Consider the following 15,000-nt stretch of genomic DNA (forward strand, 5'->3'; position numbering starts at 1 on the left):
GCCCCCAACTGAAAGGGGATAAAAGAATTAAAGTTATAGTATTCTTGTTTCTTGGGTGAATATTCATAATTGTTATGACTTGTTTATCATTTACTGCTTCAGTAATATCAGGGTCGTGTATTTCAGGATGATACCAAGACGACAGAAGAGTGTCTGCCCCACGCACCCGTACACCTACACGTTTATTCTCAGACCAGCAGCTTAAGAACAAGACAGAGACAGAGAGAGGAGAGCAGGGAATTATGCATGCTGACTGAAGGAAGACAAACAGAGATCGTCTGGGGTGACTGAAGACCGGGACCACAGTCCACAAGTGCAGCCACCACTCAGTCGCCGGAATGGCGACACGTTATCTCACGGCTCTGGAGTACTCCGACTGGCATACCAACAATGTCCTCAGAAAACACGCCAAGGTAGATCGCTTGTGTGTGTGTGTGTGTGTGTGTGTGTGTGTGTGTGTGTGTGTGTGTGTGTGTCGCTTTCTATTCAAATTATTCGAATCATCAGTCGACATTTGAATCACATAAAGAACGATTGTAACAGAAACATCGAAACGCATTATTGTCGGTAGTTAGTAACTTATGCTCGAACAAATTTCACATCAGTGAAAGGAAAGCGAGAGACAGGAAGAGAGAGAGAGAGGGAGAGAGAGAGAGAGAGAGAGTGTGTGTGTGTGTGTGTGTATGTGTCTGAGACACACACACACACACACACACACAAACACACACACACACACACACACACAGAGTGTGTGTGTGTATGTGTGTCTGAGACAGAGAGATAGAGAGAGAGAGAGCGTATAACTGAGACTGACTGACAGACAGACCATACTTAATCAAATCCCTTCAACAAAAAGCAACAAAAAATCACACGCCGACGCCAACACACCCACCCATACACATCCACAATCACGCATCCGCACACCTACATCCATACCCCCCACCCCCAACACCCACGAACACCCACCCACGAACACATCCACATATACATACACACGTACACGAACACACCCACACCCTCAAACACCCACTTACACACACACACACACACACACACACACACACACACACACACACATATGTACATACACGAACACAGCCACACCCACACCCACCCACTTACACACACACATACACACACACACACAAATCCACACTCACCTCACCCCCCCCCCCCCCCACACACACCGTTCCCTTTCATTGTGGCCTCACGCCAAAGCAAACATCACGAGTCAGATTCACAGTGCCCAACGCTTTGATTGTGTCCCCTAGTCCCTGCCAGAGACCATTGACTTCCATTTAGTCCCGCTTCTGGCTCAGGATTTCCTGACCTGGCTGGGGACAAACATACCTGGCCACAGGACCCATAACCTATAGTAGGGCGGGGAGATGATGGGTGGGGGTGAGGTGGGTGGGGGGGAGGGGGGGGAGGGGGGTAGGGCTGGTGAGCGGGTGGAAGGTCTGTGATACGACTGAAATGAAATAGCGTGTTTTTTTTTTTGTTTTTTTTCTTTTTTTTTTGTGTGTGTGTTTTTTGTTGTTGTTTTTTTTCACTGCCCCATCTTCAAGTTCGTTGATTCAGTGGCATTTCTCGCACGCCGCTCATTCCGATTTCCCTTATATACACTACACAGGCACACGTGCGCTCGTTTTATAGCAAACCCTGCACCGGCATTCGGACAGAGAACGATCAGTGTTAGGTCGCCATGAGGCCATGCGCCAGAGGAGACTCCGCAAGGGTCGCAAGGAACTACAAGCTAGACCACCCGTACTGGTGATGGTATTTCGCTTTGTCGTGGAGACAGTGTGGTATTCTGCGAAAGTTCGACACGTATATCTGAATATCTCGGTTGTTGTACATTAGGAATAATATAAGTAGCGACACCGCTGTGGCGACATCCCACGTCAGACACCCACCAACATATCTCTCTGTGTGCTCGTTTGTCTCCGTGTCTCTGTCTCCATTTCCCTCTTTCTCTGTCTAATTTTGCATTTCTTTCTAGTTCAGGCCTCCAATCTTTTCATCTTCTTACTTTTTGTCTCCCCTCTCCCTGACTCTCTCTCTTCGTCCTATCATCCCGCTCACCTTGTTTATATCGTTTCGCTCAGTCAGTCTGTCTGTCTGTCTCTCCTTTTCTATCTTTCTGTCTCTGCCTGCATATCTATCTGGGGTCAGTTTGACTGTCTGTCTGTCTCTCCCCTCTCCATTTCTCTCTGCCTGCCTATCTATCGGTCGGTCTGCCTGTCTCTCCCCCCCCCCCTCGTCTCTCTCTGTCTCTCTCTGTCTCTGTTTGTCTCTCTCTCTCTCCGCCATTTCGATCACAGTGTCGGTATAATGGAGGGATCAATGCAGGCAGTACGCAGTTCCGTGCACTTCAGAACGATGTCAAACGTCGGTACCCGCGTTCCGGTGAGCGCTGTTGTTCCTCTCTTCTAAGGGCAAGGTGCAGTGTTGACAGGTTCCCCATCCGTGCCCTCCCAGACACAAAAAAGTGGATCAGGTCGATTCAGTGGATTCTGTCCGATCGTGTGACAGTCTGACGGGCGAAATAGCCGAGTGGTTAAAGCGTTGGACTGTCAATCTGAGGGTCCCGGGTTCGAATCACGGTGACGGCGCCTGGTGGGTAAAGGGTGGAGATTTTTACGATCTCCCAGGTCAACGTATGTGCAGACCTGCTAGTGCCTGAACCCCCTTCGTGTGTATATGCAAGCAGAAGATCAAATATGCACGTTAAAGATCCTGTAATCCATGTCAGCGTTCGGTGGGTTATGGAAACAAGAACATACCCAGCATGCACCCCCCCGAAAACGGAGTATGGCTGCCTACATTGCGGGGTAAAAACGGTCATACACGTAAAAGCCCACTCGTGTGCATACGAGTGAACGCAGAAGAAGAAGAAGAAGAAGTGTGACAGTCTGTCTGCTCCTTGCCCACCCCAAGTCCACCCCTTCTCCGCTCCCCAGTTCCCGCCCCCCACCCTTGTAATTTCCTGCTCTCACCCGTTCTTTCCCTGATGACGACATTGACGGTGATGTTGATGACCATAAACATCACCATGGTTGAAACGGCTGAATAAATATGAGTGAAGTTTGAGAACGTAAGAATGATGATGATCAAAGTGGTTGTACATTGTGAGAAAAGCAGTTACCTCGCATGCGGTGATTGAACGCATTGTCGATGAATACGAACATTCCGCCCCTCCTCCGCCTCCCATGCATTCCATCTTTACTTCACGAAGTCCCCGAACCTATCCACAAGAATGAAAGGAAAGAGACAAAATTAGAATAGTATGGCGGTACAGTTTTTATCTTATCGATGAAGTGCGGTGTGCCAGTGGTGCGCCAAGGTCCAGCGATCTTTCGTTGTGTGAATTCAATCGGCGCTTTGAACGCCTGTCGGGGTTTTCAGACACGGGAACAATGGAGGTAGATGGGTCTGTTCTCTGCTCAAGGCCTTGGACGCAGTGTGTGGGGGTCAGGTTGGTGAGAGACCTGAGGGGAATGGTGTTGGCTTTGGAACGTCTGTTGATGGTTCACTTTGCCTTGGTTCTATAGTAGTGTATGTGTGTGTGCTTGCGCGTCCGCGTATGCGCGTACATGCATTTGACTTTTCCTTCTTGTGTTCATTTATTTGCACGAGGCTTCTTTTTGATTGCTCCATTATTCGTATGCATTCTGGTTAGTTTGTGTATTTTGTTAATCCCTGAGAAAGCCTTCATGATCGTCTTTGCTACATACGGCACAGTTCTTTAGTTGTCCATTTGTATGATTTGGCCTCTGAATTGACGTTCGTCGCATTTCCGTATTACATGAGCTGGGAGGAGGATGTGGCTCCACTACATCTTGTTTTCTCTGCCTGGATACACATGGAGACCCGAAGCCCGAGGACAACTAAATGATGCTAACCCTTCCTCTGGTTCTTCTGTTAGTTGGGTCTGATTGTCCTCTGCTCGTGGGTGCTGCATTCTTCCCTCTGCTTCCTCTTCTTTAGTCTTCTTCACACTTGATGATGACCTATGATGGAAAAAATAAGCCCAAGAAAACAACGAACAAGCTGCGGATCTGGAGATGATGTTGGGGATACTAACGCCAAAGACAACGAACCTGAAGGACAAGAGACAACGACCGAAAACACGAGGAGAAAAGCCACAGAACAAAATACATAAACATGGAAGAGCAAACAACCAGCATAGAATCATGAACAGACAAGAACGAGCACAGCCAAATACACGAAACACTGCAGACACAAATAAATAAGGATGGACTTTGTCATCCCTGATGATGAAAATGTCTGATTTCCCCCTTCATCACCACCTCCCCCGGAAAAAAGAAAGGAAAAAAAAAGAAAAGAAAAAAGAAGAGAGAGAGAGAGAGAGAGAGAGAGAGAGAGAGAGAGGTGCTACTCCTGGATGCAGTAACGTTCCCATTCTCGTGATCTGTCTGTCGGTGCCCCATCTACTGTCCTGTGTCTAAGCTCTCTCTTTCTCTGACCCTCCTTTTTTGTGTCTCTTCATCCCTTTCGTCATTATCCCGATCTCTCCTTCTCTCTCCCTCTCCTTACACCCTCTCATTTCTCGGTTTCAACCCTTCCAATTTGCTCGCACCCCTCTCTCTCTTCTTTATCTTTTGCTCTTTCACCCATCATCACGCCGACTCTCTCTATTTCCATCTACGCTCTCTCTCTCTCCGTGTCTCTATCTGTCCTTCTGTCCTTTTATATCCCCGCCCTCTTAACCCTCCATCCGCGCTGTTTATTTCTCCCCACTTCGCCTTTCCAGACACTTTTGCTGTCTCCCCCTTTCCCCCTCACACCATCACATCAGTCAAAGTCAGTATTGTATGTGTTGAACTCCACTGACGAAAGGAATCAAATCTTTACATGTGTAAGTATGATCTAATGTAATCTAATACATCTAATCTAAAAAATATAATAAGAAATTAGTATGATCATACATCACCTAATTTTAGGATGTACAAATATAACATTTTCTTGGGTGCCTTCACACCTAGGCATCCTACCAAATGAATGGGCCAACAGAGCTGCCAAAAAGGTGCAAATAAGGAAACAGGTAGGATACAACTGAGTTGTCCACTATCCATATCAGACAGTTATATTTTGTCAGAAAAAGAATCATGTGATAAGAACAGATGGTTAGAACAGCAGTTTGTTGACATTTCAAGAAAGAACCCAAGAAATGTATGTACAGTTCGTAATGTTTTTCAGTTTTACCCTCACTACAGTATATTAACATTAAGGCGTATCATCTCATTAGTTTACAGGTTCAAACTAAAAGCATTTAAAAAAAAAACCATTAGAGCAAAAACGTCACTTGCTGCTGTTGAGGAAAACTGAAATAGGCATTAACTCTTCGAATGCGAGGCTTTTAAGCTCTTTTTTTTTTTTACTAAGCTTTTCGGATAAATCATTTAAAGATGTTACTGATGATTTTCGAAAGTGCTTCACAGTCCAGTTAGGCATATGATTAAATTAAGTTTACAGTTTACATTATTAAAGGTTCTCGCTCCTTTGTACATGTACGTTTTTTGGTGTCCAAAATCACACTGTGGAGACAGACGTTAAACTGAAGAAGTCACACCATCACATACTGTACACTGTTGGCAGAACCGACCCCTGGGACAGCTGGAATGGCGGTACCAGTACACCCAGCAGCAGCCGTTACTGTCGTGCAGCACAGTGGAGATGGACGCGTCGCACGTGGGCGGTGGCGGCGGATCGAGGACGACCGTGAAGTCTCCTACAATGGTGAGGTCCACGTCCACTTCAGACGTGTGGCACGAGCAGCAGAAAGTTCTGCGGCAGCTTCTGGCCAACGGGGGAAGGTGAGATGTGTGTGTGTGTGTGTGTGTGTGTGTGTGTGTGTGTGTGTCGGTGTGTGTGTTTGTAGGTGTGTGGGCGTGGTGTATCACGGTGGGTGTGGGTGTCTGTGTGTGCGTGCGTGTGAATGAGAGAGAGAGGGAGAGAGAGAGAGTATGTGTGTGTGTGTGTGTGTGTGTGTGTGTGTGATATATATATATATATATATATATATATATATATGGAGAGAGGGAGAGTGTGTAAGTGAGAGAGAGAGAAAGAGAGAGAGAGAGAGAGTGTGTGTGTGTGTGTGTGTGTGATGTAGCGAAAACATTATGTGTGTGATGGTTATTGCGATGCACGTGCTTGTCAGTTTATTGGTGCATGTGTGTTTGATGACGATTGTTAATTAAGGTGATGGTGATGGGTACATCGTCTTCATCGAATGGTTGTTTGATTATCATCATCATCTTTTTCTTCTGTTGCTGCTGTTGCTTTTCATCTTCGTTCGTTGTATCCCCTTTTCCTCCTCCTCCTTACCGCCATCATTATCTTCATTTCTTCTTCAGAAAGTCATGGTCGCTTAAGTCGCTTATGTTTTGTTGGACCTGTAACTTACGTTCTGAACCCAGCCCCATTTGGGCACACTGTTTTGCGATGCCTGATGAAGAAAAAAACAATAACAAGAAACAAACAAACAGCGATCAATAAACAAACAAACAACCCAATCTTCATTTACATACTTGATCACTTTTGTGGCGCGTGCAGAGCTGTGACGTCAGCATTGGGCCGGCGCAGTGAGTGCAGGAGAGGAACCGAGCAGACGACAAACAATGGCAGTGCTCCCACCCCAGGAAGAGGTATGGGAAATGTCCTCTCCCGAGAACAGATCGATAATCGTGCATTGATAGCCAGACAACAACGATTCATTCAATTCAAATCCAATTAACCAACCAGTCCCCCCCTCCCCACCCCCACCCTCCCACAGCAACGCTTCGTGTGATGGATTGTTTCTGTCTGCATGTGAACGGACAAAAGATCCATTGGAAATGTGAACAATAGGTAATGATTCTGGTTGAATAGGCTTTAACTGGCGTGATTCACACACTGTTTGGCACTGACGGATTGCTGGTCGATCACGCATTAGTAAATACATCCTTCGTCTGCATGTTTCTTCCCCTCTTTTCTTTCCATCCTTCGTCTACATGTTTCTTCCTCTCTTTTCTTTCTTTCTTTCCTTTCTTTCCCCCCTTTGTGCGGTTATTTATGTGAGAGGGGCGGCACGGATCGCTTCCGTGGCCGGTGATGTGCTCAGTTCGTGGGGGTGATGATTTTTGTCCACACCCGTGCATTTTGGAATGGGCGTTTTGCTTTTGTGGTGTATGTGTTCACTGTATGTGCTCATTTTCAAGTCGTTTTGTAGAATTTGTACAGCTTATCAATTCAGACTGCACATTGCTCACTGTCCTGAACGAACTCTATCGTCGAAGTAGATTCAGTTGCAACTGTTAAATTTCCCTATCCTTACACATTTATTCATCGTGTGTTGAATACAGTTACCTTATATAGTTTTGACTTCTGATTCGATTCAGATTGACGTTGTTTCTTATTATGCCTGAAAAAAAGTTTAATATATACACGCAGGAACAAGAAGATTGGTTAGATATCTGCGGTTTGAAATTGATTAATAAATTATTAATTGATTGATTGGTTGTTTAATAATGAATTAATTTTGAAAATGTACATATTATATATGTGTGTATCTATGTATGTTGTATGTATGTATGTATCTTTCAGATAGTGTTGCTGTTAAACAAATGTGATATATTACCAGAACTTTTTTTGTTGTACTTGCATACATAAACGACACAGCAGCCATTTGTGTTATTCCATTGTACATGTTCAAGGCAGACCGTCCACTTCATTATCGATGTCATCCAACGCAAGCAGACCAAAGTCTACTGTATCTACGTATCGGTCTAAATCTTCGGGTAATAAGATTACATGTATATCTATATATATCTATCCATCTCTCTCTCTCTGTGTCTATCTCTCTCTCTCTCTCTCTCTCTCTCTCTCTCTATATATATATATATATATATATGTGTGTGTGTGTGTGTGTGTGTGTGTGTACATACACGTGTATGCATATATATATATATATCTTTGTATATGTATATGTAGCTCTCTCTCTCTCTGTATATATATATTTTTTTCTGAATGTTGTATTAGTTTATTCGTTTGTTTTCCTCCCCATTATTTTCAGTAGTTGGTTGGTATTTGCATCTTCTGCGCTGCCGTTTTCATATTTAGCTGATACATTTTTTTATTTGAATACCATTCGATTTGTTTCTGTGCAAGAAGTCGTGTGTTTGTATGCATACTAAATTCATGTTTACAGTAACTGGTTGAACTTTAGGAAATGTGTCTTCAGCACTGAGGTTATATGGGACACACACACACACACACACACACACACACACACACACACACACACACTATTTTATTATCCCCAAAAGATAAATTATTGATACATTTGCTCGCAAACACTTACGCATATATATATACATATATATATATACATATACATATATATATATATATATATATATATATATATATATATATATATATATAACAAATTAGTAAAACAAATTCAAAGATCCGCAAACACGAAATACATAAGAAACTTGCACTCGAAGATCTGAAACTACAGAATTATTCATTGACCGATTTTGACAGGCTTACAAAGCCATGAATGACATTCATTCAAGGTTATTCATTCATTCCCTTGTCTATTAAAACCACTTCTGCTGAGGTCAGGTTTAGATCAAGGGCTCTATTCCATAACTATTTACAAAGAAGGAAAACGTGTTTGAAGATAGGAAAACTTGGTAGGACTACATTTGTCCTTGTTTTAACGCTGTTTGATATTTTAAAGTTTTTCATTAGTTACTCGTTTTCTATCTTCATATCGAAATTGTCGACTCTCTCTCTCTCTCTCCCTCTCTCTCTCTCTCTCTCTCTCTATACGCACACACATACTTCACACACACAAACACACACACACACACACACATACACATATGTATATATATATATATGTGTGTGTGTGTGTGTGTGTGTGTGTGTGTGTGAAGTACTTATCTGCATTAACAAGCAGCTACTTATATATTGACTTGTTTATATTCATTTTTTTTTTTTAATTCATTCATTTCATCCGTTCTCCAGGACGCCCCAAGTCCTCGGCAAGCAGCACGGAGTCGGAGTCATTCATGGTGCTCACTGTGGACAAGGACATGCTGAAGACTCGGCGAACCCACAGCGAGCTGACCAATCGGATCCACGCTCACTGGCGACCCGGAAGCACTAACCTGAATCAAGGTCACTACCGGCGGGGTCAGAAGCGCCCGGATGACGTGCCCTCAGACTCTGACGCCTGGCTGACGTTCGGAGGGGCGATGGGGGAGGGGACGGAGGGCGTTGTCGATGCTTTTGCCAGTGGGTGCACTAATGTAGTATAGTGTAGTGTAGTATAGTATAGTATAGTATAGTATAGTATAGTATAGTATAGTATAGTATAGTATTGTATTGTATTGTATTGTGTTGTGTTTGCTGTGTTGTGTTGTGTTGTATAACGTATTGTAATACTTTTTGTCACAACAGTTGCTATATGTTTGAAATTAGAGTTGCTGTTCCGTCCCCAGGGAGAGAAGGTCTCCACAGTGTGTATGTGTTTTTCATTATTTTGTGGGGGGCTGTTTTTTTTGGTGAGGGTCAGATAGCTTCTCACATTTTTTTCTTTCGTTTGCAGCCTGTATGTCCGTCTTTCGGTCTGTCTGTCTCATATGTCTCATTTTCTCTTGTTTTTCTTTCTGTCTCCTGTTTAGATGTCACATATGGGTGTGTGTGCATGCGTGCGCGTGTGTGCACGTGTCTGCGTAAAATGTAAATCAGATGCGTTTGTGAATATGATCAGTGAATATAGTTTTTTCCTCGAGCTGTTTCTACACCAAGAGAATGGTAACTGAAGGTGACTGACAACGAAAAGTCATTATATTATGAATATCAAAGAGAGGAGGAAAAAAGAGAGTAAATACAGGTAAGAATGAAGAAGAGAAAAGATCAAAAGCCAGTACCGCAATGGGTAATTTAACACAAAGATCGCTTTCAACAGATTTTTTTCATACTACTGAGGAGCTCTTAGCTTTGATTTAAATCGTTAAAAGCGCGTTAGGTGACGCTGCTGGTCAGTCATCTGTTTAGTAGATGTGGTGTATCGTATATGGATTTTTTCCGAACGCAGTAATACCTCCTTGAGAAAAGTAACTGAACTGTTTTGAATCGGAGATAGAGGGGAAACACACCGACTAAGAAGGGAGAGAGAGACGGTATTTTTCTTTAAATGTGTAAGTATTTAAGAATTTTATAGTTTGATGCAGTGTAATGAAATTAATTTTTTTCGTTCCAGATTTCAAGAATGCCGACATGTACTACAACATCGGAGGGTCGGTCGGCAGCCGAGTTGCCCAGCAGCTCCGGAGGGGGGACAGAATCCGTATTGGCATCAACGGCGAAGTGGTCTCCCATGACCTGAGGGTGAAGAGATGGATCAAGGACCAGCAGGACCAGGGCCAGGAGACGCCACACAAAGAGGAGAGGGGAGAGAGGGAGGGGGCGGTAGAGGTGGAGGTGAAAGCAGAGGAGGATGTTAAAGAAGAGGAAGAGGTGAAGGAAGAAGAAGCGGTAAAGGAAGAGGAGGAGGAGGAGGAGGAAGAGGAGGAGACCTTGGAAGAGGGGCAGGAATCTGACCAGGAGAACCCACCGTCGCCAGCCTCGGACCCAGAGCATGAGGAGTTTGCGGATCTTATGTAAGGTGGTCTGGTGTCTGTCTGTCTGTCTTTCTGTCTGTCTGTCTCTCAGTGTATTAAAATGTTTGTTTTTTGATCGGCGAGTGTTCGTTCTTTTGCTTAACGTCTATCCACATTTGTGATTTTAGACGAAAATCAAGGATTTAGACGAAAATTCAAGGCTTTATCGGCGAGTGTGTGTTTGCGGACGTTATATGCTTGTCGATTGGCGTGCCTTTGTGTGCATCCATGCCAGCACGGTGTGCGTTTGCATAATATGTGTGTGTGTGTGTGTGTGTGTGTGTGTTTATGTGAGTGTGCGTGTGTGTGTTTGCATGTGCGAGAGAGAGAGAGAGAGAGAGAGAGAGAGAGAGAGTGTGCTTAATCTCACTTCCTTTCATCTCATTCCCCAATCTGTACAGAGACAACAGAGCACTCTAGACATCAGAGGGGACATGGGGACATAATTACTGACAGATCTCGTCTGTGTTGCTGTTCCTGCTGCTTCTGCTAGTAACTGCAGCAGCCATGCAAACATTAGCAGCAGTAACTGCCAGCTCATTAACAACATATCACTACAAAATCATCCGCCACTATTATTGCCACCCCCATAATGATTATGATGATGATGATAGTGATGACAATGATGAATTAGCAGCAGCCCTGTTCTACAGTGTGAAATGCCTCAAACTGAGCAAAATAATGTGGTCTGTTGTCGTGGATCTCATGTTTCCATTATTAAATCTTGTCTGTATCTGGTGAGAATGTGCATGGTTAATAATTTCTTAACGCTGTTCTGATTAATTTTGTGTTGCATGTCTTGTCCCCTTGTTTCTTTTATTAGCGTAATACAAAAGTCATCTTGCAATTAATGTGACAATGATTTGAATCTAAACATGATTACACCCCATAATTTTTTTTTTTACTACATATTTTCAGTATAGACTCTTGGGAGGACATAGCAGAAATACCAGCAGAAATACCAACAGAAGTGCCAATAGAAGTTCCGAAAGAATTGCCAACAGAAGTTCCAAGAGAAGTGCTAACAGAGGACCGAGAGGAGAAGGCGGCAGTCACAAAGGTTCAGCACAGTCCTACCCGCAGGTCTGGCCCCAAGGCCGCCTTCGTGGACTTTCCGCTCAACTGGGATGACCAGGTCACGCGGCCTGAGGTCAAGGTCATCAGTGCCCGGCAAGGACCCACTAACAGTAATAGAGAAGTGAGGATTAGTGCTGCTTAGAGGAAAATTACATGTTGGATATACTACTCCAGAGTAATTTAAGCTGTGCATTAAGTAGGGGGGGTAACCATGGGTTACACTACTTGAGTATCAGAGTGAGCTGTCAGTTGTTACTGACAGAAAAAATGTTTTTCCCATGAGATTCAAACTTTCGCAGATGATTGGTTATTTATCTGCAGTCTGTTAAACCAAGTTTGTGACTTGAGTGTACAAATGAATGAATGAAAAATATACGAATTAATATTTTTCATAACAGTTCCACTACCTTCCACAAGCTGTAACAGAGAAGTGAGCATTAGTACTGCTGTCTGATGTAAGTTCATTGAAATGGAGCAGGTAGAACACAATGCTTCAGAATATATGTTAGCTGTGTGTTGTTTTAAAAATGGGATAGGCTTTGGTTACACTGTATGGTTATGCAATGTATTGAAGAATCAGTGTCAGTTGTTAGTTGCTGCTGAAATCAAACAGAACGATGGTTACATTACTCCGACTATTTAATTTCAGTTTCTTCATTGAGGTATCACAGCATGGCTACTAGTCCATATATGTTACATCCAAAGAGGAAAGTACAATTATAATTTTTTGAGATGTAAAAACATCGAATCATGTTTGACTGTGAGAATAAACACAACCTGTCTGTTGTCCTCATTCTGTGCCCTTCAGAACCTGTGTGAGACACACCCGGTAGTGTACAATACCTACACCCGTCACCCCCCACCCAGACCCCGACTGGCGTCTGCTACTCAATCCATCGGCTACCGCGTCAAACAGCGGCCGGTCAGCAGCAGCAGCAGCAACAGCATCGCCAGCAGGAACCGTCTGGATAGTGCCTCCAGCAACAAGGTGAACACGCCTTTTGTTGGTCATTGTGCAGCAGTGATGTGGGGTGTTGTGTTCAGATTGGAACTGTTGTTGTGGTGATGGAGTGTAAGAGAAAATACAACCGTCGACACAAAGGGGAAATAGATGCCTTCTGTTTTTCATTTTATTATAGTGATGTGACGTGTGCTGTGCAGAATGGGACTGCTGTTATGGTGTTAGTGTTGCTGAGAAAAGATAACCTTCGGTGCAGGGGTGGGGTGGGAAGGGGGAGACACTTTTTGTTTCTCTCCTTTTCTTCCTTCTTTCTTATATCAGTTCGTTCATCGTTTCTTTCTCTCCCCCCCCCTCCTTTCTCTCTTCGTCGTCCCTTTCTTCAGTCCTGCATCTCTTCTCCTTTCTGCCTCTTGCCACCCCCTTTAGAATGTGGATGAATTTTCCATTTCCTTATGAATATATAGTCCCAGAGGTCTCACCTCTCTTCATGATTTTTGTCTATATCGACAGTTTTACCTAGGGTTTTACACACACACGCACCCACGCACACACACACACACACACCACACACACACACACATGCACGTATGCACGAACGAACAAATCAGTCAATAAAGAGCGAGAACAGCTGATTGATCAATCACGTCAGTTCATGTCTTTCATGACTATGTTCCGTTATAATTCTCAACAAAGAAAGTATTCCGTTCGTGCCACATTGAATTTGATTGGCTTCACCCCTTTTAAACGAATATTTTGTTAATTCATTGAAATTGATATCAACCCCCACCCCTGATGTCCGACCCTCTGCACCTGTTGCTTGTGTTTTTTGTTGTCTTTTTCGTGTGTGGATGTGATGTGATGTGATGTGATGTGTGTGTGTGTCCGTGCGCGTATCTGTGTGCTGAAATGAACGAACACTTATGTGTCTAAAATGACCTAGCAGAAAATGGAAACGAACCCCGAGGAAAAGAAATTTACCATTTTGCTACTTCCCAGATCCGAACTGTCAGCATCGACCAAAACTCGGAAGAAGTGTGTATGTGTATCTGTGTCTGTGTGTGCGATGAAATGAATGAATGCTTACGTGTCCAACCCACTTAGTAGTGAACAAACGAGAAGCAGAAAATTGCTCATCGTCTCTGTTCCCCAGATGCAAGCCATCACCATCAACCAGAACACGGAAGAAGTGTGTATGTGTATCTGCGTCTGTGTGTGCGCTGAAAATTTAATGAATGAATGCTAATGTGTCAAAACCACTTGGTCGTGAATAAACGAGGAGAAGATTGCTGTGTTCCCCAGATCCGAGCCCTCACCATCGACCAGAACACGGAAGAGCAGGACCAGCGCCTCAATGACATGTCCATAGAGGACGTCATCCAGACGAGGCTGGAGATCGCCGCCTCCTCGCCAGTGCCCGGGCAGGCAGGGGGGTACCCGAGGTCCCGGTCGTCCCTTGGCTCCAGAAGTCGAGTAGGGGAGGGGAGAGAGGGGGAGAGGAGGTGCAGGTCCACGTCCACGTTCAGTCAGAGGGGGGGAGGGTCAAGGGGCGAACGGTGCGTGGAGGCCAAAAGGTCTGCAAGGTAAGTGGGGTTTTTTGTTGTTTGTTCTTTGGGGGTTGGGGGACTGTTTGTTTTTTATCGAGGGGTTGTGGATGTAGGAGGGTGTGATAGTTGGTGGGTAGTTATGGGATTGGTAGTGGGGTGGGTGACGTTTGTGTGGGTAGAAGGGGAGAGAGAGAGAGAGAGAAAAGGAGAGAATGTGTATGCGCACGTGCGTTTGTATGCGTGTAGGTGTGTGTGTGTGTGTGTAGAGAGAGAGAGAGAGAGCGTTTGTTAGTGTGTGGAGAATGTATGTGCGCACGCGCGTGTTTGTGTGTGTGTGTGTATTCGTGTGTGAGTATTAGTACGTCTAGATGTCCATACTCTGTTCTTACTGTGTTCTTATCGGAGTGTTTAGTTTTATAAAGAGTTTAGTGTTTCCTCCCTGTTATTCGACATGAAGTATCCTGGTGTGAGTTGTGAATGTACTGTTATGGGGGTGAGGGCGTACATGATTGTGATTTTTTTTGTCTAAATGTGTGTGTACGGTATGTATGTGTGCATGCGTGCTTCTGTATATGAGCGCGCCTGTATTTGTGTATGAACCTGTGTGTGATTCAAATTAACAGCTTATCACAGTGCCTGCTAATCATTCAACAGTTAAACAAAACACTACTGTTCACAGTTCAAGAGAAACGCATCGTGATACATGCAGTTATTTTATTACGTTGTTCGTGGA

At 44.1% G+C, this 15,000-nt stretch overlaps 1 protein-coding gene across 4 annotated transcripts in view; it reads left to right on the forward strand.

Moving 5' to 3' along the window:
• LOC143279827 (uncharacterized) overlaps positions 1–15,000 on the forward strand; it is a 41,268-nt gene that overhangs the window by 19,215 nt on the left and 7,053 nt on the right. For all 4 annotated transcript variants that reach the window (XM_076584049.1, XM_076584047.1, XM_076584050.1 and 1 more), the window contains 9 exons: positions 127–413; positions 5,623–5,840; positions 6,583–6,674; positions 7,722–7,805; positions 9,046–9,315; positions 10,286–10,685; positions 11,604–11,883; positions 12,571–12,750; positions 14,023–14,303. In XM_076584049.1, coding sequence (XP_076440164.1) covers positions 339–413; positions 5,623–5,840; positions 6,583–6,674; positions 7,722–7,805; positions 9,046–9,315; positions 10,286–10,685; positions 11,604–11,883; positions 12,571–12,750; positions 14,023–14,303 — 1,880 coding nt within the window. In that variant the 5' untranslated portion in view covers positions 127–338. The remainder of the gene's footprint in view (positions 1–126; positions 414–5,622; positions 5,841–6,582; positions 6,675–7,721; positions 7,806–9,045; positions 9,316–10,285; positions 10,686–11,603; positions 11,884–12,570; positions 12,751–14,022; positions 14,304–15,000) is intronic.

Source organism: Babylonia areolata, chromosome 3 (assembly GCF_041734735.1).
Source record: "Babylonia areolata isolate BAREFJ2019XMU chromosome 3, ASM4173473v1, whole genome shotgun sequence".
NCBI lineage: Eukaryota > Metazoa > Mollusca > Gastropoda > Neogastropoda > Buccinidae > Babylonia > Babylonia areolata.